General features: G+C 44.4%; 1 protein-coding gene across 1 annotated transcript in view; it reads left to right on the top strand.

Moving 5' to 3' along the window:
* Positions 1 to 23,245, top strand: part of SCML2 (Scm polycomb group protein like 2) — a 2,608,432-nt gene that overhangs the window by 2,325,602 nt on the left and 259,585 nt on the right. The window contains exons 15-16 of the mRNA XM_044073060.1: positions 7,732 to 7,745; positions 12,306 to 12,356. Coding sequence (XP_043928995.1) covers positions 7,732 to 7,745; positions 12,306 to 12,356 — 65 coding nt within the window. The remainder of the gene's footprint in view (positions 1 to 7,731; positions 7,746 to 12,305; positions 12,357 to 23,245) is intronic.

Here is a 23,245-nt window from a genome sequence, read left to right as displayed (position 1 = left end):
GTGTCCTCATCTGTCTTTGTACTATAGTTTTCCTTGTGGTTGGACAGGTGTCCTTGAATCTTTCCTTAGTGTTAGCTCTGCCAAACGAGATCTGGGGATCTGACGCCTAGCATTGTGGGATATAGGGAGGGCCTCGAGCCAGTAAATAGCTCTCGAGCTTTAGTAGATTGCCGAGTCAGAGCCGTGGATCGGCTCCGAACCCATCCAGCAAGAAAGAAGGCGAGAAGAAGACAACTAACATGGAACGTTATGGTAGGTACATAACTTATTTTTTCACATCCTCTACTACGACAGTACCTCAGAGGGGCAAAGAATATAAGACCCCCTAGAAGAGCACCAGTACCAACTTGGGACCTCAATTTTGTTTTAGAAAAACTAACACTGCTTCCATTTGAAGCAGCCAGCACAGCTGATCTTAAATTCCTGTCATGGAAAACTGCTCTGCTCCTAGCAATAACTTCAGCAAGAAGAGTCTCAGAGTTACAGGCATTGATGACTGTAGAACCTTTCCTCATTTTTCATCAAGACAGGGTTTCTCTTAGAACAAACCCAACATTCATGCCAAAAGTGGTCTCCAATGTGGCCTGAAACCAAACCATTCATTTGCCTACTTTCTACCCAAATCCCCAGAATAAAGGGGAAAAACTTCTGCACGCTTTGGATATACACAGGGAGCTATGATTTTACTTGGACAAAACAAAAGCTTTCTGAAAAAATGAGCAACTGTTTGTAGCATATGCTGCAGGATCACAAGGAAAGCCTATTACAAAGCAGACAATCTCCAAATGGATAGGACACTGCATCCGCTTATGTTATGCACAACATGGCAAATCTGTGCCTAAGGGCATTAGGCCTCATTCTACCAGAGCAGCAGCCACATCAGCAGCTTTCCTCAGAGGGGTACCAACCAAAGACATTTTAGAAGCTGCAACCTGGAGCTCAGTGCACACCTTTACCAAGCACTACCACCTACCTCTCTACTCCAAATCCAGAGCAGGCTTTGCCACCGCAGTTTTGCTGGGCTTGTTAGCCTCGCCAAATCCAATCTAGACCCAGCCACCCAACCTCAGCTTTGGGATTCTACCCAAGTGTAATGACTGCAACAGTGAAACACGATGAACATAGTGCAGTTGTGTACCTACCATAAATGTAGATGTTCGAGTGTATTCACTGTTGCAGTCCAGGTTACCCACCCACCATCCCCCCTCTTTGCTGGGACTATTCTGTACTTCTCAACTCTATACAACCTATGTGGTGTATTTGCTTGTAGATGAAAGAAATGTTTATAGTAATATATGCATTGTTGTTTGGCATATTTATATCTTTTCGGCCTTCCTGTCTGAAACTGAAGAAAATGGCATCGGTTGCAACTTTTATACCCCTGGCACACTGACGTCAGGGAAGAGGCGACAGCAACCGACGCCGGACCAAGACTTTGGAACTCGGGCCGACTGCGGGTCGACTGCCAGCAGGATAACCCAAGTGTAATGACTGCAACAGTGAATACACTCGAACATCTACATTTATGGTGGGTACACAACTGTACTTTCTCCACTCTGCTGGAATGGAGCCTTTAGTTAGGCTGTGGTTGAATAGGGTGCTCAATGGTGAAGCTAGTTCTTGCTGGAGATGGTGCAGAGTACAGCCTGGGATACTATCAGGTCCCATGTAAGCTGTGTTCTTTGCCTTGGATAGGGCCTTTAACACTTGATCTACAGAGATGTGAGGTGTGGGACAAGTATCGGGGATGTCAGCTGGGCCTTTGGAGGGGGGCGATAAGGGGGTGAAGTTTGTGCTGAACCTATCAGCCAGCAGGTTGGCTAAGTCAGCAGGATCAGTGTAAGTGGCATCATTAAGTACTAGTTCGGAATATAATTGGACTTTGCCATGGAGGTTCCTAATGTAACTGAAGAAGGACTTGTGGTTTCCCTTTGTTTTGGAGGCTAGTTGCAACCCATAATTGGCTTTGGAGTTTTTCACTAGTGAAAGGCCAAGCGGTACAGTGGTTAAGGTGTTTGCCTTTCAACCACAAGGTGCAAGGTTTGATTCTCACATTTAATTTGCTTGTTGAGGCAGAGTAGAGAGTTCTTCCGATTTGGAATTTGTTCTTTTTACCCTTGGACAACAGTTTCTTCCTTTTGTTGTAAAGCCTGTTGATAGAGGATGTCCACCAGATAGGTTTGTGTTTCCTTGAGAAGCAGATTTTAGTTCTGCTGGATATGGCGGAGTCCATACATTTGTACAGGTGCTTGTATACTGCACTGGCGTACTGTTCAGCATAGTTGTATGCATCATCTCAGGTGGGACAGTGGTGTGAACCTACCCTCCCTTAGGAGGTTGTAGTCAACTTTTGAAAAGTTTTTTAGCCTGGCTACAGCTGGGGAGGGGTTGGGTGGGATAGAAACTTTGAGTGAGACAGACCGATCTGAACTCAACAGGGAAGAACATACTATGGGAGTGGCGCAGCAGTCGCCTATGTTGGTGAGAACCAAGTCCAGTATGTTATCTCTCCTTGTGGGGGATGAGACCAGCTGATCTAGTGCGTTAGAACTGATGAAGTCAAGGAATCATTGGGTGAGTGCATTAGAGCAGGGATAGTTCACCCAGTCTATGGTGGGGTAGTTGAAGTCACCAAGGATCAGGGTGTTAGGGGGTACCTTGATGGAGTCAAGTAGGTCCAGGTAGGAGGTATGGGTGTCCTGAGACATGGAGGGGGGTCTATAGCTGGCTATAACTTGGATGGGTGTCTTGCCAACTGTCAGTTGCACCTGGAGTAATTCCAGTGCATCGTGTTGGTAAACCAGTCTGGAGGTCTGCCTGTCCTTAATGAAAATCGGGACTCCACCACCCTTAGTCTTTCTGACCTCATTTTGCGGTCGGAAAGTGTGGAATGAGGTATAGCCTGGTAAGGCAGGGGTGCTCTCTGCAGTCCTGAAACAAGTTTCTGTGACTGCACAGACATCGTATCTTCCATTGTGAGTTGAGCCTCCAGTGAGTGCATTTTCAGATTAAGGCTCCTAGCTTTGAACAGCATGACCTTCAGTTTGCTTTTTGACATATCTTTTATGTTGGAATGTTTGTCTTTGGGATATAGCCTAAAAAAAAGGCACAGTGGGGGAGGCAAGAGCTTTGGCCAAGATCCGGAACCCTAGGGGTGACAGGTGGAGGCCATCTCTGGCAAAGCATCATGGCCTGTTGACCATGTCATCCCAGGCGGACAGATACTAGATATCTTTAGAAAGACACCAGAAATTATGCCACTTGTTGAAGTCAAACATTTTTTGTTAGTATTGTGGTATTCTTGGTGAAGGTAGGATGCTGCTTAGGGCTAGGGTCATACTTGCCTGGAACACATACTCTGAGAGCTCAATCATGTCTCTCTTCTTATAGTCCAGGGAGGTACGTCTCAAGCCGTTCACACCAGCATGGACAATGACAGAGTCATACTTGTACCTGTTGTGGAGAGACTTGAGTGTGTGTGTGTGATGTGGTGAATTCTAGCAGCTGAGAAACAGCTGACCGTGACCTTCGCCTTGTTGAGCCTGGTGAGGGGGGCATCGGTGTGTCTCACTGTTGAGTCGCCAATGACTAAGTATGTTTGGTTTATTGTTATGCCTTATATGCTACGTTGGTTTATTATTTTGCCTAATGGGCTGTGTTTGTGAGAGACTGGTGCACGATAACTACTGTGAATGATGTGATTGGTGTTGTGTCTGAAATCAAAATATGATCTCGCTGTACTCAATTAAGTGAGCAAATGAGATTTGGCCCAGGAAGAGTGTCCAAAAACAAATTTACAGCAGGGGTGGGGAGTTCCAAAGCACCAACTAACTACAGAGCTTTTCACACTTCTAGCAAACTAACTGCAGAAAGATAGAGATCACAATATTCAATTAATATTCAATGAAAAAAATAAATAAAATGTAGTATTAATCTTCAGTAATAAAAGCTACACTTTTCACACTTCTAGCAAACCAACTGTAGAAAGACAGAGACCCCAATATTCAGTAAATACTCAATGAAATAAATAAATAAAATGCAGTACTAATCTTAAACAGTAAAACTGCAGAGAAAAGTATACTTAAATTAGCTTGTGTGTCCAGTTGATTTTCGCAGGTAGATCACAGCCAGCCAACAGCTCGGATGTTGAGCAGAATAAGTACCAAAGCCTTTGGATCTTATTGGCACCATACGTCACATGTATGCTGTCCACATAGGGCATAAAGGTGACATGGATGCAAATACTCAGAATTTCTTTGCCACCATTCCAAACACCTTTAATGAACATCAGTCTGAACACCTGTCTGCTGTGCTTATTGCCAAGCCGTCTTCAGATAAGTGCCCCATTGGAGTTTCTTCTTTTTTTCCCAGTATTGTTACTTTCTCACCCAGGAAGGGAAAATGTCTGTGAGAGACGAAATTCTCCATAAAGACGCAACCAGTGTCTTTTTTTTTTTTTTTGCTTAGGTGCTTCCTATGACCAATATGCAGTGCTCTTCTGTCGAGCATTTGTCCATAATACTCTCTGTAGACGTTCATCTTCCCTCTCCATATCCCTCGAGAACCAGCATCTTAAATTTTTGGCTCATGGTTCTATGGCAGAATCCTCCAGTCCCGAGGGACAGCTGTCTTCCAAGAAGAAGGCAAAAAAGTTGAGGCCTGATCTAGTTGCTGTCCACCCTCCACTGGATGTCTCTCTAGAAACTACTGAAAACCCTGAAGAACATCTGGTCCTTGCATTGGATTCCCCTGCCACTACCCCAACAAAGGCAGACATGAATATGAGTTCTCATATGTCCTCTGAGGCTTTTCAAATGTCTGTTCTGGAAGTTGAGGGGGAACCATGGTTGATTATTTCTGAGGGGGTTTCCTCAAATCTTAGTCAGGGAAGAGATTCCTACTTCGATCATTGAATCCGACAAGGGACTGAGGCACCAAGGGCTATTGGGGGGATGTCCCTCTTAGGAAAAATCAAAAGACCAAGCATATTACCTGTATTGCTAAAGATGCCCACATGAATGGCCGGATTTTATTTGAGGCTTGTTTATTGCCTTGAAACCTCCTCAAGGTGGTGCCAGTCACTGCTCCTCCCTGGTCTTCCATGCCTGTTAAGAGGAAAAGGGAATCGGATTCTTCAGCTGAGGACATAGATTCTAGGGAAGAATCCCTTCCATACTACTCTCAAATTCCTTCTCCTCTAGTCCATGGTTCTTTAAGCCAGGATTCCCCTTTAGAAGAATTATCCTTTGGAGATACTGTTGCTCGTATGATGGGGTACTTTAAGTGGGATTGCTCTCAGGTCTTTGACATCCAATAGAGATACTGTGAGCTTCTACAGATGGAGTCTCTTAAGCTGTCTGCAGTTTCTACTGTGTTGACAGCACATTTTTACACCATCTCTGCTACTTCTGTAGCTCCTGACTCTCAACCCCTATCCCATAAGAAACCTGACAGGTTCTACAAGATGTCTGAGGACTGCAAATTCTTTGTGTCTTTCTGTTGACTCTTCTGTAGTTTCAGTCTCAACTGGTAAGCTCTTAAAACTTTTGCCTTCTTCTAGATTCCTTCATTCTGATAAGGATAGTAGAGCTATGGAAAGCCCAAAGACCTTGTCATTTTTGGCTGTTAATTACCAAACCCACATGACTAGTTACGTCTTTGCTCTCCTTTGTCAGGTTGCTAAGGTTATGTCTGATCTGCCTGATTCAAAAGGGGAAGCCTCGGCTCTTTCCCTGCTTAAGCCCACTTCCCAGGTCACTTGTCAACTCCATAGAATGCAGTTACAATACTGTTGATGCCTTTTCCAGGGCTTCTACTTTTGGTTCTGTGATGAGGCATTATTCTTTGCTTTGTTTTTGGCCTTGCCTGATTATATTAAAGCCAAGTTTTAGATGGTCTTCTAATAAAAATCACTTTAGGACAGGTGCTGCTGATCTTAAGTCCTTTCAGGATAAGGGTAAGGTAATGCAGGAAATAAAACATATTTTTGTCTCCCTTATATCCAAATTTCAGAAGAATGACCTTTCTAAATCTGCCTTTGTTCATAGGAAGACTCCTCAACCTGCCAAAGTTAGAAAGTGGTCCAGACGTATTCCTTCTGCTAAGTTCACTCAGACTCCATCTTAGAAGCCTTCCTTTCATGACAATCCTGTTTCTATTTGACATTTTGCCTCGTCTTACCCTTGACCAGGTCCCCTTGTCTCTGACTTTCTCTGGCTCTCCCAAATTGGCAACAGATCACCTCAGACTTTTGGGAGCTGTCTGTCAAACATCAAATTTCTTCCTCCCTTTTCAGGCATTCCAGAGACTCCTCTAGACCAAATCTCTCTTTTCTCCAGAGGTTTTGCAGTCCTTTTTAGATCAGGGCACCTTTCAGGCTGTTCCACCCACCCAAGTAAGATGATGTTTTTATTCCAGGATGTTTTTGGTTCCTCTGAAGAAGGGGACTTGGAGACCAATTCTTGACCTGTCTCTCCTCAAAAATTTTCTCAGGGTCCCTTCTTTCAGGATGTTGCCTCTTCAGTCTTTGTTTCCTCTTCTCCTCCAGGCCTTCTTGGTCTGTCTAGACCTCAAGAATGCCCATCTTCACATCCTTAGTCACCCTCTGTTCAGGAAATGTTTGTTTCTCTTTCTTTTTCTCATTTTCAGTTCTCTATTTTGCCTTTGGTCTTTCCACTCCCCCAAGGGTATTCACCAAATGCCTCACTCCTGTCATTGCCTTTTACAGGCTTTGGGGAATTCAGATATTCCTTTATCTAGACAACCTGATATTCAGGCTCCTTCTCCCAGCATTCCTCTACAAGATCTTCACTTTTACCACTTGTCTTTTTACAAAGTCTGGGGTTCACCATCAGTCTCAAAATCAGTGCTTACATCCTCCCAGGATCATATTTTTCTCGGTTGTAGGATTCAGACTGTTTCCATGTTGACCCCTCATCCTGCTCCAGAGTTTTTGTCTGTGACAACCTTCCTCCAGTTTCTTCTTCCTCTGCCCTGTCTCGCAGCCAGGGAATTTTTCAGGATTCTGAGGTTTATGGCCTCCACCATTCCCATGCTTCCTCTTGCCAGGTTTTATATGAGGAAGCTTCAATGGTATCTCAAGTCGGTGTGGCTTCACCTGGTGTTCCCTGTTCTTTTGCTTCCTTGTCTCAAACTTGAGCTCCAGTGACAGATCCAGTAACTGTTCACAGACATCTGTGGCCCTCTGAAAGTTCAGAGTCTCTAGCCTCTTCATCAGAGATCAGACCATATCAACATAAAAGAGATGAGGGATCTGCTTCTGGCTCTAAATGCCTTTCATTCCCTATTTCTCCCCAACCCCCCTGAAAATATTCATGAATAATATCACCATATCTTGGTATATCAGCAAACGGGGGGGGAGGGTCACAAAGTCTCATCTCCTTTGCAGGCTAGCTTTTCAGGCCTGTGATCCGGCTATCAGTTGACTGTTCAGGCAGTTTACATTCCTTCAGAGCACAATTTAGTGACAGATGAGAACATAAGCTCACAAATGGAAGCACCACAGAGATGTGTTTCTGGACATAGTCCATCTGTGGGGTATTCCTCAGGTAGATCTTTTTTCCTCCCCCTCTGAACAGACAACTTCCTCTATTCTGTTCTAGAGTACCAAGTCATCTAGCTTGAAAAGTGGACACACACTGTCTTTTCCTTGGAAGAGAATGTTTCTTTATGCCTTTCCTACTGCTAAGAGTGCTGCACAAGATCAAGCAGGACTCTCCCAAAATGTTGTTTGTGACTCTGTCTTGGCCCAGACAGCACTGGTTCTCCCTTTTTTCATCTGGCCTGGGGCAATCACAAGTTACCTCACCAGGTAGTTATTCTCATACAAGATAAGGGATCTCTTATCCATCCATACCTGTCCACTCTTCAAATGACACTGTGGATGTTAGGGTTTTGATCCCTTTCATTTATTTATTTGCATGTGTTTACCAGGAAGGTCCACTGGGCCAAGGTGAGCCCATTTTCAGTCGAGGCCCGGTGAGAAAAGCTCCACAAAGGTTAAGCAACAACCACATATCAACAAAAAACAATACAGGAGTTTACAGTGCAATATAATCAATAGTTTAAGCTAAGCACGCAACAGATTTTTACATTTGTAATATTAAACAATGAAGGGTATATAGTGTTATATAAACACTAGTCTAAGCTAGGCACACTAGATTATTTACATTTATAGTATTGCACAGTTCACAAGAAGAGGGTGGGTTGCATTTGAACTAGTACAAATATAGCAAATGCAAACATCATGCAGTAGTTCATGTAGTCAGTATATTTATTATGTAGTGTTTTTTGTAGTAATGAGTTAGTTCCTATAAGTAGAATATTAATGTATTGAAGTAAGAAGTTTTATTATTAGTATATTGATATATTTAGAAAAAAGTACAAGTGGTTAGTAGAGATGAGATAGGCTATGAAGTTGTAATGGGGGGAATCAGGTTTTAGGGAGTGTTGATTTAGCAGCTGTGCAGAGCCACAGGGAAGAAAGATGTTTAAGGGACTTTATAAAGAGAACAGGATTACTGGTGGTTCTGATTGGTGATGGAAGGGAGTTCCAGAGTTAGAAACAGTAAAAGAGTAGAGCATTTGTCCAGGTGGGAGATTTGGCTGTACGACTGAGCTGTAGTTTGTTTTCAGATCTGAGAGCTCTGTTAGGATGGTACAAAGTCAGTGTAAATGAAAGAGAGGGGCAATCTGAAGGTTTGTGTATAAGTCTATGTGGAATAGTTATTTGTAAATATGTGAGATAGTGTGGGAGTTTGAGCCAGCTAAGTTGTTGCAGTGGTGAGCAGTGGGGGTCTGAGAATTTAATATTTGTTACGAAGTTGGCAATTTTGTTGTAGCATGTGTTTGGATTTAAGAGGACGGGGTATTGGTAAGGATAGGGGCACCGTATAACAGAGATGTGGTAGTAGGAAGGATGTGGCAAGTGAGTTTTGCTTTATGGCTAAGGAAATATTTGCGACTATAGAGCATGCCAGATTTTTTGTGTTTTATTATGTGGCTGTGAATGTGGAGGTCAAATGTAAGGCTTGCATCTATTATAACACCTTACAATTTCGTACTTGGAACAACTTTCATAATGGTGTTGTTTTTGGCCTGGATAGTGAAATCATTCTTGTTGAGGAAGGTAGTTTTTTTAGGGGTGAATATTAGGAGTTTAGTTTTATTGGGGTTTGGAGCAAGGTGATTGTTGAACATCCAAGTTTCGATGGATGTGAAGGCATTTTGGGTAAGCATTTGAAGCTCGGATATGTACTTGGTGCAGATGATAGTAGAATCATCTGCATATTGGATGATGGTGCTTAATAACAAGGGGCCTAGTATGGATCCTTTGGGAGCACCTGTAATTGTGTTAAGAAAAGGTGAGAAAGAATGTTGACATTTGGTGGATTGTTGCCTATTGGAGAGAGAGCTGGAAAATCAGGTTAGTGTGGGGAGTGAAATGCCGAAGTTGGAGAGTTTGATGAGAAGAAGTGAATGGGATATCATATCAAAGGCTTTAGAGAGTTAAAAAAAAAGAGTGCGGCGACAATGTTGCCAGTGTCACGGGCCCAATTTGCTGTGTCCATAAAGGAAATGGGAGCAGTGGTAGTACTGCGTCCAGCCCTGAAGCCACACTGAATAGGAAGGAGGGTTTGGTTTTGAACTAGGTGATTTAGAAGCTGAGCATGGGTACGTTTTTCTAAAATTTTGGAGATGGGAGAGAGAATAGCAATGTGTCAGAAGTTGGAGATGTCACAGTTTTTGCCACCTTTGTGTACAAGGAGAATATAGGCCTTCTTTCAAATTTGAGGTACCTGGGATTCCTGAATTGTTCTATTAAGAAGTATGCTAATGGGGTAGGCAATGATGCTTGCAGATATCTGTAGTAATTCAGCAGGCAGGTTGTCTGGTGCACTAGTACAAGGTTTGAGCTTATGTAGGAGGAGTTTTTTTTTATTGTGGAGATTTGTATGGGTAAGAGGGAGAAGCTAGGTTGAGAGGTATTTGAAGAGTGTGGTAATGTTGGATCTGATATTGTTAATCCTCGTTCATTCCTTACGTATGGGTATCGGTTCCGAGCTCGGAACCAAGCCAGCCATTTTCCAAGCTCGCGTCAGCTTCAAACTCTCGAGCTAAACTCTTACCCACAATCCCCCTATCCCTGTTACCCCAGATTTCGTTTGCCGCATTGCCATCCGGTCGTGTCAAGCTACTTCTCTTGAGCTAAGTACAGTCAATTGTTTAATTGCTTTACAAAGTACTTTTCTGTCAGAAAAGTTAATATTTTATTGTCTCTTGCCCTATCGCATCTAACGTTCATAATTTCAGGATGTTCTTCGTCTTCCATTGCTGCAGTCCTGACTATTGGGTATAGTCCGCGTCCCAGTCGGCCCGAATACCAGAGTATAAGGCTGACGTCGGTCAGGGCGCATTAGACTGACGTCAGTACGTCAGGGTACTAATGCGCATGACCGACGTCATATCCTCAGTCTTTTTTGCCGCATGGTCCGATGCAGAAGCAATTTTGCGAGTGCAGGTTGGCGTTCTGAGATTTTCCGAAACCGGAGTTTCAGACCGAAACAGAGTTGGCTAAGTAACCCGTTGGGAACATTTTGTTTTTTTTGCCTCAGTATTTAACCGGATGTCAGAAAAAGTGAATAACTGTATTTCTTGTGGGAAGCAGATACCGCATAGGGATTATCATACATTGTGTATACCTTGTTTAGGACCTGAGCACGACGTTGTTGGTTGCCGCTCTTGTGCTAGATTTAACAAGCGCACTATTAAGAGGAGGCTAGATTGTGCTAGGTTAGTGTTTGGAAAGCGTTGCAATTATAATATGCCGTCGGATACTCCGACGCCCGCTTCATCCAAGAAGCGCAAGGACAAAACAGTGAAGCCTAGGGGTGAGGAACCGGCAGTCCTGGACGTCGGTTCTTTAGTGGGCTCAGTGGAGCCAGAGGTTTTACCGGGAGTCTCCGTGGAGTCTCAGGCGGATACTTTATTGTTACAGGATGTGCCTTCTCAGGACGTAGGCCAGGCTGAGGGGGCTTCTGAGGTAACTGTTATTCCCTCTCTTCCTAAGGTAGTTAGGGCCTCTCCTTCTGTTGCCAAAGCTTCTTTTAGAGGTAGGCCAAGTTCAGCTTCTGTGGGGGCTTCTCCTGGCATTTCGGGCTCTGTGCCTAAGAAACATATGCTTAAAATGGCTGAAGATTTGATTACTCTAATTAGAGGTTCTATGCCCCCGCCTGATAAGAGGCCTAGGGTGGAACAGGAGTTTGATAGTTTTGAACAGTGTTCACAGGCTTCAGAGTCCTCTGTGGAAGACTTACAAGAGTTTCCTACTTATTCTGATTCGGATGTGGATGATTCCACTCCTACAGCTTCTCCTCCTGAGGATTTTTCATTTTCAGAGACTCTTCACTCCATGAGGGAGCACTTTAAATGGGAAGGCCAGGATTACTCTGATTCCAGGAAAAGGCTTAGGGAATTCTTGTTTTTACCCCAGCATAGGCCCTTAGCTATTCCTCCTGTGTTGAATGTGGTGGAGGATGTTTTTGCAGAGGCTTCCCTGAACCCTGACTCCTTGCCTCCTGCTCCTGTTAAGCCTGATAGGTATTATAGGGTGCCCGAAGCTCATAAGTATTTGTTTAAGAGTCCTAGGCGGACCCAGAAACTATTTCTCAGGGGCCTAAAGGTGTTAAAGCTTCTGTGGTTAAAAATCCTGTACCTTCTGATAAAGAGGCAAGGGCTTTGGATAGGTGGGGTAAGAAAGTGTATACTTCTTCCACTCTAGCCATGAGGGCATTGAATTGTCGGTTTCACATGCTAAAATATCAGAATTATCTCCTTTCACAATTGAAATCTAAGGTGGATGCTTTGGCGGAAGGTATTGAGTGTAAAGAATTGCTGGATTTGGTTCATGTGTCTGAACAAGTGGGTAAGCATTCTTTGCAGTGTGGTTTTGATGCTGTTCAGGCCTCCTCGAGGGTGGCTGCTACTAGTTCTGTTCTTCGCAGACATGCCTGGTTGAAGGATCAGAATTTAGCTGAGCATGTTAAGACCAGGATTTTGGATGCTCCTTTACAGTCTGATGTGTTGTTTGGACCGCCTGTGGAAGCAGTCTTAAAGAAAATGGAAGACAAAGCTAAGTCTATGCAGACTGTTAAAGATTTTTTGCAGCTGCAGCCTCCGAAATTTAGTAGAAATTGGCCTGCTAAGGGGTGGACATATCCTGCTTATGGTTCCCAGTCTAGGGGTAGGTCTAGACGTGGTAGGGGCAGGGCTCAAGGTTCATTTAGGCCTAGATCAGAGAGTTCACCTGCTCCGACTTCTGGTGAGGGCAGGGGTCAGTCCTTTCGTAAGCAGACCCAATGACCTGCCTATTCAGCTGCCAGTGGATTCTCGTCTGGCAGCTCCTTTGGGAGGAAGATTGTCTCTTTTCAAAGAAAATTGGGATTTAATCACTCAAGACAGATGGGTGCTGGATATCATTCATCACGGTTACGGATTTTATTTCCACACAATGCCCCCTTTCAAAGGCATGCCAGATGTTCCTCCTCCACAAAGAAAAGAGGCTCACAAGCAAGTTTCTCAGTTACTTCAGATAGGGGCCATTCAGCCAGTCCCTGTATCAGAAAGGGGCTTCGGATTTTATTCTCGCCTGTTCCTAGTACCAAAGAAGGGGAACACGTGGAGACCAATTTTGGATTTATCTATCCTCAACACTTATCTGGCCATTCCCAAGTTCAAGATGTTGACGTTACAGCAACTGTTACCTCTGCTGGGCAAGGATCACTGGATGGTAACTTTGGATCTCAAGGAAGCTTACCTTCATGTGCCTATAAGGCTAAGTTGCAGAAAGTATCTGCGATTTCGAACTGGAGATTTTCATTATCAGTTCTCTGCATTGCCCTTTGGCTTATCTACTGCGCCCAGAGTATTCACAAAGGTTCTGGCTCCAGTGATAGCTTACTTCAGGCTTCAAGGCATTCAAATCTATCCTTACTTGGCCGACTGCCTGATTCTGGCTCAAGAAAAGGAAGACCTTCTACAGCATCTGGAATATGTCATAGCAGTGCTAAGATGCCTAGGGTATTCTGTGAACGAAATAAAGTCCAGTCTAGTACCCTCTCAAGACATGTGCTTTCTGGGTGTGAGACTGAATACAGCAGCCCAGATGGCCTTTTTAACCCCGGACAAACAAAAGAGTCTGTCACTTTACTTCCATCAACTATCTCATCAGTCCGTGCTGACTGCAAGGACAGTCCTTCCAGCATTAGGGTTCATGGCATCTTGTATTCTAGTGCTTCCCAATGCCAAACTGCATATGAGGAAGCTGCAATGGTATCTCAAAATGTATGGACACAGCACTGCCAAGATTTGGACACTGTCATTCAAATAATACCTTGCCTTCAAAAGGAATTCTTGTGGTGGGCTCAGGAATGTCACCTAAACAAGGGACTCTCTGTGACCCGGCCAGAGGCGAGTCAGATTTTAACGACAGATGCCTCGGACACTGCTTGGGAGCTCATCTAAATGGAAAGTGGATACAAGACAAGTGGCCTGCCAGACTACAGCATCTACATATCAACATGAAGGAGATGTTAGCAGTCCAGTTTGCATTGATGGCTTTCAAGGAGTTACTTCTTCCAGGGCAGGTGTTGATTCTAACAGACAACACAACTGTCATGTGGTACATCAACAAGCAAGGGGGAACACATTCTTATCCTCTATGCAGGCAAGCAATGATTTTATGGGAGACTGCGTTAAGCCTGCAACTAACTCTTCAGGCAAGGTTTCTGCCAGGAGCACAGAACTCCCTAGCAGATGTATTAAGCAGACAAATCATGGATCCCCAGGGTGGAAACTGGATCTTCATGTATTTCAGAAATTGACAGTGTCATGGGGAACTCCAGACATAGATCTGTTCGCTTCTCCACTAAACCACCAGCTGCCAAAGTATTGCACAAAGGGGTTTCATCACACAGCTTGGAAAGTGGATGCTCTGTCTTTCAGTTGGAAAAACCTTCATGTCTATGCCTTTCCACCTCTGCCTCTTCTTCCAAAGGTATTATTAAAGGTCAGACAAGACAGGCCAAGGATGATTTTGATAGCTCCAGATTGGCCTCGGCAACATTGGTACCCACTTCTCGGAGTCTTGTAAAGAAGCCTCCATGGCCTTTACCTCTGATTCCTCATCTGTTATCTCAGAAGGACGGTCATCTGCTCAATGTCAAGCTTCAATCTCTTCATCTCACAGCTTGGCATATTCTGTGTTAAAGCACAGCAGGTCTCAGCTTCCTCAACAAGTTTTAAATGTGATTATGGAAGCTAGAAGGCCTAGTACTAGGAGAGTGTGCAGAAAAATGGAAGAGATTTTTATTTTGGAGTACAGCAAAGAATTTGGAGATTTCAGAGCCTAATTTGAGTGTGGCTCTTCAATATCTTACTGAATTATTGGACAAAGGTTTGTCCTTCTCTTCCATAAAGATTCATGCTGCAGCAATTTCAGCTCACTATGATTGTGACCCGCCTTTGTTTTCATCCTTTGTTCAAGCAGTTTCTTAGAGGGCAAAGAATATAAGACCCCACGTAGAGCTCCTACTCCTGCTTGGGATCTCAATTTTGTGTTGGAAAAACTTACTCTACAACCTTTTGAGCCTGCAGCTACTGCTGAATTGAAATATTTGTCATGGAAGACTGCTTTTCTGTTGGCTATTACTTCTGCAAGAAGGGTGTCTGAGTTGCAGGCCCTTATGGCAGTAGAGCCCTTTTTGATTTTCCATAAGGACAGGGTATCATTACGTACTAATCCTTCCTTTATGCCTAAGGTGGTTTCTAGTGTGGCTTTAAACCAAACTATTCATTTGCCTACGTTTTTTGCAGATCCTCAAAATAAAGGGGAAAAGATTTTGCACACTTTAGATGTACACAGGCAATTGCGTTATTATTTGAGCAGGACTAAGAATTTTAGGCAGTCTCAGCAGTTACTTGTTTCTTTTGCTTTGGGTTCGCAGGGCAAGCCTGTGTCAAAACAAACTATTTCCAGGTGGATTGGCTTTTGCATTGCATTTTGTTATTCCCATCATGGCAAAGAGGTTCCAGCTGGGATTAGGCCTCATTCCACTAGGGCTACTGCCACTTCAACAGCATTTCTAAGGGGGGTGGCAACTAAGGATATTCTAGAAGCAGCTACTTGGAGTTCAGTGCATACTTTCTCTAGGCATTATCACCTGCCTATATACTCTAAGACTAGGGCTGGTTTTGCCACAGCTGTTTTACAAGGCATGTTGTCAGCTCCTGCTACTTTATAATTTGCCAGCCTCCCTTACCTCTGCTTTGGGATTCTACCCAATAGTCAGGACTGCAGCAATGGAAGACGAAGAACATAGTACAGTTTTGTACCTACCATAAATGTAGATGTTCGAGGATTCCATTGCTGCAGTCCAATCCCTCCCTCCTTCCCCTCTGTGTTTAGGGGTGGTTGTGTAGGTGAGTTTACATACTTATATTTTATATATATATGTATGTATTGTTGTATATATTATACATATTTTTGGTGCAGGTTGTTTTGGGGACTTGTCTTTTTGGGTCTTCTGACATCTGGGGCAAGAAAAGACTGAGGATATGACGTCGGTCATGCGCATTAGTACCCTGACGTACTGACGTCAGTCTAATGCGCCCTGACCGACGTCAGCCTTATACTCTGGTATTCGGGCCGACTGGGACGCGGACTATACCCAATAGTCAGGACTGCAGCAATGGAATCCTCGAACATCTACATTTATGGTAGGTACAAAACTGTACTTTTTCTTCTCTGTCCTTTAAACAAAACAGTGTAAGAAACTTCTCTGTGTGGAAGATTTTCAGTCAATATATTTCTAGTTAATCACTGTATATTAATCAGATCAGACAATAGTAGTAGAAGTAGCGAACGTAAACTCGTCAAGTCAAAAAGTAATAATAGAAAATATATAATTCTACAGTATTACTAAGTATTTGAAAGTAGTCCAAGCAAGGCAGGCAGTCTGTTTCCAGTCGAAAATCCTTTATTAAGTGGTCTGTGTACTTAATAAAGGATTTTCGACTGGAGTCTGTGTACTTAATAAAGGATTTTCGACTGGAAACAGACTGCCTGCCTTGCTTGGATTACTTTTGAATACTTAGTAATACTGTAGAATTATATATTTTCTATTATTACTTTTTGACTTGACAAGTTTACGTCGCTACTATTGTCTGATCTGATTAATATACAGTGATTAACTAGAAATATATGGACTGAAAATCTTCCACATAGAGAAGTTTCTTACACTGTTTTGTTTTTAGACCCACTACACTTTAGTGGGTTGTTTTGAGACTTCGGGGATACTACGGAGATTAGTTGTTCTTCTCTGTCCTTTACTTACCCTTTTTACGGCGAGGTAATTTCTCCTTACCATCGTTGGTAATCCCTTTCCTTTCTTTTTCATACCTTCGGGTACTCTCTTGTACCATTGTTGGTACTTTTCTTTTTGTTAATATGGCAGATAAAAAGGGTAGTCCGGGGTTTAAGCTTTGTTCTGATTGTGGGCACAAACTGCCTACTTCTGATGCACACTCTTTGTGTTTATTGTTTGGGAGCTTCCCATTTATATGTTGAACCACCTTGTACTATATGTGAAAACTTTTCTAATAGAACTTTGTTAGAAAGGAAAAATAAGCTGTTACTGAAGGGACTTCTCAAATCTCCCTTTTCAGAGGCTATTTTTGGGTCTGAGGTCTCAACCCCTCCTAAAGCCCATAAGAAAATGCATGTTTCTTCTAAGGCTAAATCCTTGCCTTTGTCCCCAGCTGGGGACTCTCAACAACCAAAATCTAAAAAGGCTAAAATTTCAGCTTCGGAGCTGTCTGTTAGCCCCAGTGCTTTCAGTGCCCAGACCTTCGGCACCAAAGCCTTCGGCTCCATTAGTGATTTTGGCTCCATCCTCTCCTGCAGCCTTCTACATATCGGCACCAAGGGGCTCCTCGGTTCAGACCTTTACCACTGTATCGACACCGACCATTCAGTCGGCGCAGACCTTGACCACATCGGCTCCGAAATCTTCCTCGTACCGAGGCCTTTATTACTGACTCCAGTTTTGTCGGTTCCACTTTCGGCACCGACAGCCACTTTGGCACCGATCCCTGTGTCTGTGCCGACAATGACATCAGCACCGATGACTTCTTTGGTGCAGACTACAGTAGTTCAGTCTTTCTCGGCACGTTGTCCTCTGTGCAGTCAGATGAGATGGGCACCGAGTCTGCCTCTTTTGTGGACAGGCCTGTTTCTCCCTCAGTCTCGGTGAGGTCCACTAGAAGTCTTTCTGAACATGATGTGTTGCGTCTTGTGGACCAGGCATTCTTGGCCAGAGGTGTTCCACCCCCCAGGAACTATCCTTCCTTGGGAGGTGATCACCCATCTCAAAAGACACCTTCTTATTCTCCTCCTTCATTGCCTTTGAAGTCCATGGCTATAGTACAGTCTTCCCCTTCTGCTGTTCCCTTTATGGATCTCACTAAGGAACTGCAGTTGCCTTCGTGGCAGGAAAGTTTTGCTACGACCCAGGATGTCAGCTGTGATGCGCATAGCTTGCTGCTCCACAGCCATCCAGGGACTCTGAGTCGGCAGGTTGAGCTACTTAAGAGAGGAGTGCCCCCTGTCCTCGACATACACTCTTCTCCAGGTGGACCAGCCTTCCAACTGATGGAGAAGGCTTTCGCTGCTGCTGGCGATACTGGACTGTCTATACCTCTGCCCTCCTCTGGTACACTGGTTTCACAAGTCGCACTTAGCGGACACCGGGTGCAAGGGCCTCAGGACATATTCCCTCAGGAATCCCCTTTTCCGTTGTCTTCCCCAGCTTTTCTCGCTGAGGAGGTCCACCGGAAAAGTTTGTGCAAGAGGAAGCACATGGACTCCACAGAGGAGTCTCTCACCGAAGACACAGATTTCAATGAGGGGAAGGATCCCCTCGGTCACCCTCTGAGGTATCCTTTGGCGACATCCTTGAAATCATGAAACAGAGAGGTGACTGGCAGCCCTCTAATCCGACCCCTGAGGAATCTGTGTTCCTGCAGGCTTTTCGAGCCCGGCCACCTACCTCCTGGGTTACTCCACCTGCTGATGAACTTGTCAAGTTCATCGTGCAGCGTGCTTGGAAGGCCCCTGATACTGCTGAAGCTATTCCCCGGAGGCCTGATGAGATCTTGTCCCCTCCTGCTTCAGATCCCCATTGTTCCAAAGGTCTTCCTGTAGATGCTTTGGTGGTGGCAGCCGCAACAAAAAAGGATCTGGCAGAAGAAGAAAGCCAGACTGTCCATCTGCCTAACAGAGTCTCCCAGGCCCTGGACAGAATAGGGAAGCACACTTTTGCTTCAGTGACCTTTGCTATCAGGTCCCTGAATTATATGGCACATTTTACCAGGCTTCAAAGGGATCTGGTCTCTGAGCTCTCTGAAACCTTGGCTGGTGCAGTGTCTGATGAGGTCCGTGACAAAGTGGCCTCTCAGCTGGCCACCATTGAGTCTATATCTAACTCCTCTATGCGATTGATATCTCCCGCATCAGGAGGAGCAGCTAGAGCGGCGGGTTCAACTGCGGTCTTGAGACGACACGCCTGGATGCGCTTGTGCAACTTCGCGGAACCTTTTAAGTCTTTCTTTTTTAATGCCCCCATTGAGCCCTCCTCGTTGTTTGGGCCCAAAGTTAAAAGCACCCTGGCCAGATGTGAACAAGATGGTAAGACCCTTTCTGCCACAGGTGCCCGTTATTCTTCCCCTCAACGTGCTTTCTCCCAAAACCAAAGAGTGGGAAGATATGGTTCAAGATGTCTCGGGGTCCTTTCCATGACACACAGGCCGAGTTCTCCCCCAGAGGCAGAGGGGGAAACTGTCAGGGAAGACACTCCTTTTGGGACAGAAGGAGACCGTGTATCCAGGGATTCTTTCCCTGGTCAATCCTACCAGCGCTCCTGAAGAACAGCCCAACTCCTTTCCTCTGAAGGTGGTTGGGGGAAGTTTCTCCTTGTATCCTTCTGCCTGGCTAACCATCACCACAATTCTTGGGTACAAAGGATCATAACCAGAGGTTATCATATCTCTTTCAATCTTTGTCCCATCCCATCAAAAAATCTTCCCGATATTCCACCCAGTCAAAAGGAAGAAGCAGCACTACAGATAGAAAAGCTGCTAAGAAAAAGTCATCCAAATAGTCCCTCCAGACCAGATAGGATCCGGATTCTACTCAAGACTATTTTTGGTGCCAAAGAAAACCAGGGACTAGTGACCAATTTTGGACCTCAGTGTATTGGAACAAGTTTGTGAGAGTACAAAAATTCCGGATGGTCACTATGCAGTCTATCCTCCCGCTTTTGGGAAAAGATGATTGGATGTGCTCTATAGATATTCAAGATACGTACTACCACATAAAGATGGACAGGCCATCAAGAAGATTTCTGCGCTTCCGTGTGGGAGCCAGTCACTACCAGTTCAGAGTACTGCCCTTCGGACTCTCTACAGCCCCCAGAGTGTTCACAAAGTGCATGGCAGTTGTCACAGCTCACTTGTGACTTCAGGGATTCCAGGTGTTTCTGTACCTAGACAACTGGCTCATTTCCGCCCCCACCAGACATCTACTGGAAAAAGCCCTGGCATTCTCTCTCCTCACTGCTCAAAGGCCTAGGCATAACCATAAACTGGCAGAAATTCAATCTCACCCCATCTCAGTCGACAGAATTCATAGGGGTTATCTTGGACACAAAAAACTGCAGAGCTGCTATTCCAGAGCACAAAATTCTAAGGATAAAGCAACAACTAATCCCAATCCTTTCAAAGGAAAAATCCACGGCTCACTCTGTTCTACAGCTGTTTGGTTCCATGGCAGCCTCCATCACCATTGTTCCCCTGGCCAGGTTTCACATGAGGCTTTTACAGTGGCTACTGCTCATCCAATGGTATCCTTTTCAGCGTCCTCTTTCAGCCATGATTCGAGTAACCCACAAGTGCAAACAGGATTTAAATTGGTGGATGAGACACAATCTCTCTCCGTGGTCTCACCCTTTTCCCTCCCAGCAACCCAAGGCCACAGTGACCACGGACACCTCCCTGATTGGGTGGGAGGGGGGACTATGTCAGTAACAGACAGTCCAAGGCACTTGGTCCCAACTGGAGGCCCATCTGCATATAAATGTTCTAGAGCTGAGGGCGGTGCTTCTGGTGTTGCAAGCATTCCATCCCCTGCTGCCATCTGGGACAATTGCAGTTCAGTCAGACAACATGGCGGTGGTCTGGTACATCAGCAAGCAAGGTGGAACCAAATCTTACCTCCTTTGTCAAGAGGCCATGAGGATATGGCAATGGGCAGTGGCTATCAATCGTTTTCTTCTAGCAACGCACATTCCCGGGAGTTCCAATGTGATAGCAGACAGACTCAACAGGTGCATTCTACAACCTCACGAGTGGTCCCTGAATACCTTGATAGCGGCGGAGATCTTCCACCACTGGGGCCGTCCTTGCTGCGACCTCTTTGCATCTGCAGCCAACTACAAATGCAGCAACTACTTCGCCCTGATTCCCCCTCCGGGACAATCACCCAGGGACACTCTAGTCCACGATTGGCCCTCGGGTCTTCTCTACGCATTTCCGCCCTTTCCTCTCATTCCCCAGTTTCTGAAGAAAGCTTGGCAGTTGAAGAGCAAGGTAATCCTCATAGCACCATATTGGCCACGACAGATTTAGTTCCCATTCCTTTGGCCTCACCTACTAGATCGACCATGGATCCTCCATCCGATCCCAGAGTTGATCTCACACCCACAGAACCTGATTCATCCCAACCTGAACTGCTTGAAGCTAACGGCTTGGCTTCTCCAATTCCCTTGATTGCCAGGCAGAATGATCTTTCTTTACCAGTACGTGATATTCTCATTGCTTCTCATAAGTCCTCCATTAGAATTACTTATCTGAGCAAGTGGAGAAGATTTACCTGTTGGCTGAAAGGTAAACAAGTTTAGACCCCTTTTCAGCACCAGTGTCGATAATACTAGACTATTTGGCCGACCTATTTCAATCAGGCCTATCGGCCTCTTCCATTAGAGTTAATTTGGCTGCAATTTCTAATTTTCATGAGTGTCCAAGATTCCTGTCTTAAGTCCCATAAATTGTGCAAGACCTTCATAAAAAGTGTGAATTATCTGAAGCCACCTTTTAGAGAACCTGTTCAACCATGGGATTTATCATTAGTTCTGCAAGCTCTGACAATGGCACCTTTTGAACCAGCCTCTTCTTGCGACCTCAAGTATTTGTCATGGAAAACCTTGATGTTCATCGTGCATACAGCTGCAGTAATCACGGATGGGTTTTCAGCCGTCAGGCGGTCACTCGGTCGGCCGAATTCCAAAGTCTTGGTCCGGCGTCGGTTGTCGCCGCTTACTCTTCTGACGTCAGTGAGACCAGAGTGTATAAGACACAGCCGACGCCATGTTCTTCAGTCTTTATGTATCAAGAGTCCATACTTGATTTTTCATAGATATAGAGTGTCTCTGAGAACTAATCCGTCATTTCTGCCTAAAGTGATCTCTGAAATGTCCATTAATCAAGCCATTGAATTGCCAGTTTTCTTTTCCAACCATTCAAACAGAGGAGAGTATTGCCTACATACCCTTGATATTCACAGGCAAATCTGTTTTTACCTAAACAGGACTAAACCCTTTAGTAAATCTGACCAGTTATTTTTGGCATTTTCTGGACCTAGATTAGGATCAGCTGTTGCTAAGGTCACATTAGCTAGATGTTTGAAGGACTGTATGACCTTTATTTACACACAACGTAACATTTCGTTGCCTACTACCATGAAAGCTCATTTAACAAGGTCGGTGGCAACTTCTGCTGCCTTCCATGCCAGAGCTTCTTTACATGACATCTGTGCAGCTGCAACTTGGGCTACGCCTCATACTTTTCATCAATCATTACAAATTGGATTTGGCCTCCAGAGGAAAAGCATCTTTCGGTTCTATGGTGCTCAGGAATGTCCTTTCATGAGAGCCTCCCAGGAATAGAGGTAGCTAGAGACTCAGTCCCATGCGTAAGGAATGAACGAGGATTAACAATATCAGATAAAGAAGTTGTCTTACCATAACGTTCCATCTGTATTGTTGATCCTCGTTCAGTCATTACGACCTCCTTCCCCCTCCTGTGGTTTCTAGTGGATCTCACCATCCAGTTCTCTTAGGTTATTTGACCAGAGGTAGCCTCTACCTTCTTTAACTTGCAAACTTAATCTGAGGTAACAGGGAGATGGGAATTGTGGGTAAGAGTTTAGCTCGAGAGTTTGAAGCTGATGCGAGCTTGGAAAATGTTCCGGCTCGGTTCCGAGCTCGGAACTGATACCCATACGTAATGACTGAATGAGGATCAACAATACAGATGGAACATTATGGTAAGACATAACTTCTTTTTCTGTTGGACTGAGGTTAGTTTGTGGGAATATGGTAATGAGCTTATCTATGGTGTCAATAAAACATGAGTTAGAGTGATGCAGTCTCGGTGGGAGTATTGTCTAGATTGGGACAGCAATTGTTTTTTGAGCCTATGTAAAGTAGGGAATTGATTGCTCTCCAAAATTTCTTTGAATATTGTGTTGGTTTTGAAAAGTTTGGTAGTACTCTTTGTTTTTTGTTTTTTTGTTTTGTTTCTAATAACTAGGTGTTTAGTTTGGTTCTGTAGCTGTTTGCATAGAATGAGGTCATCAGGATTTTTATTTCCATGTCTTGCCCCTGGCGGTCATAATTTGCTTTGTGGGTTTGGTAAGCCAGATGGCATGGTTACTTTTAACTCTCTTTTGACAGAGTGGGACTACGCTATTTAAGTTTCTAAGGAAAGTTGAATTGAAGAATTCTACTGCTTTGTCAATGGGGAGAGTTTTTAAAGCTTCCCAGTTAATACTTTGTAAGATTGTGTTGAAGGTGGTAGGGCAAAAGTGGGATAAGTCCCATGTTTGCTTATACTGATGATTATTTACTGATGAGGTGATTTTGTGTGTAATTTAGGCAGGTGAGTGGCCACTAATATTGTTTGGTAAGGTGCCTGAGGAGGAGATTTTATTAGGGTCAGAAACCAAGATCCAGCCCAGGACTGAGCCTTTGCTGTTGTTATTGTTGGGTCTGATTATGTTAGTGATGAGTTGTGTATAGTTATACAGGTTAATGTTGATAGCGAGTTGCTGATG

The sequence above is a fragment of the Protopterus annectens genome, chromosome 5.part1 (assembly GCF_019279795.1).
Source record: "Protopterus annectens isolate FY-2018-M chromosome 5.part1, PAN1.0, whole genome shotgun sequence".
In the NCBI taxonomy this organism is placed as follows: Eukaryota; Metazoa; Chordata; order Ceratodontiformes; family Protopteridae; genus Protopterus; species Protopterus annectens.
The sequence above is the reverse complement of the archived record's forward strand: the minus strand, read 5'-3'. Positions and strand labels throughout refer to the sequence as shown.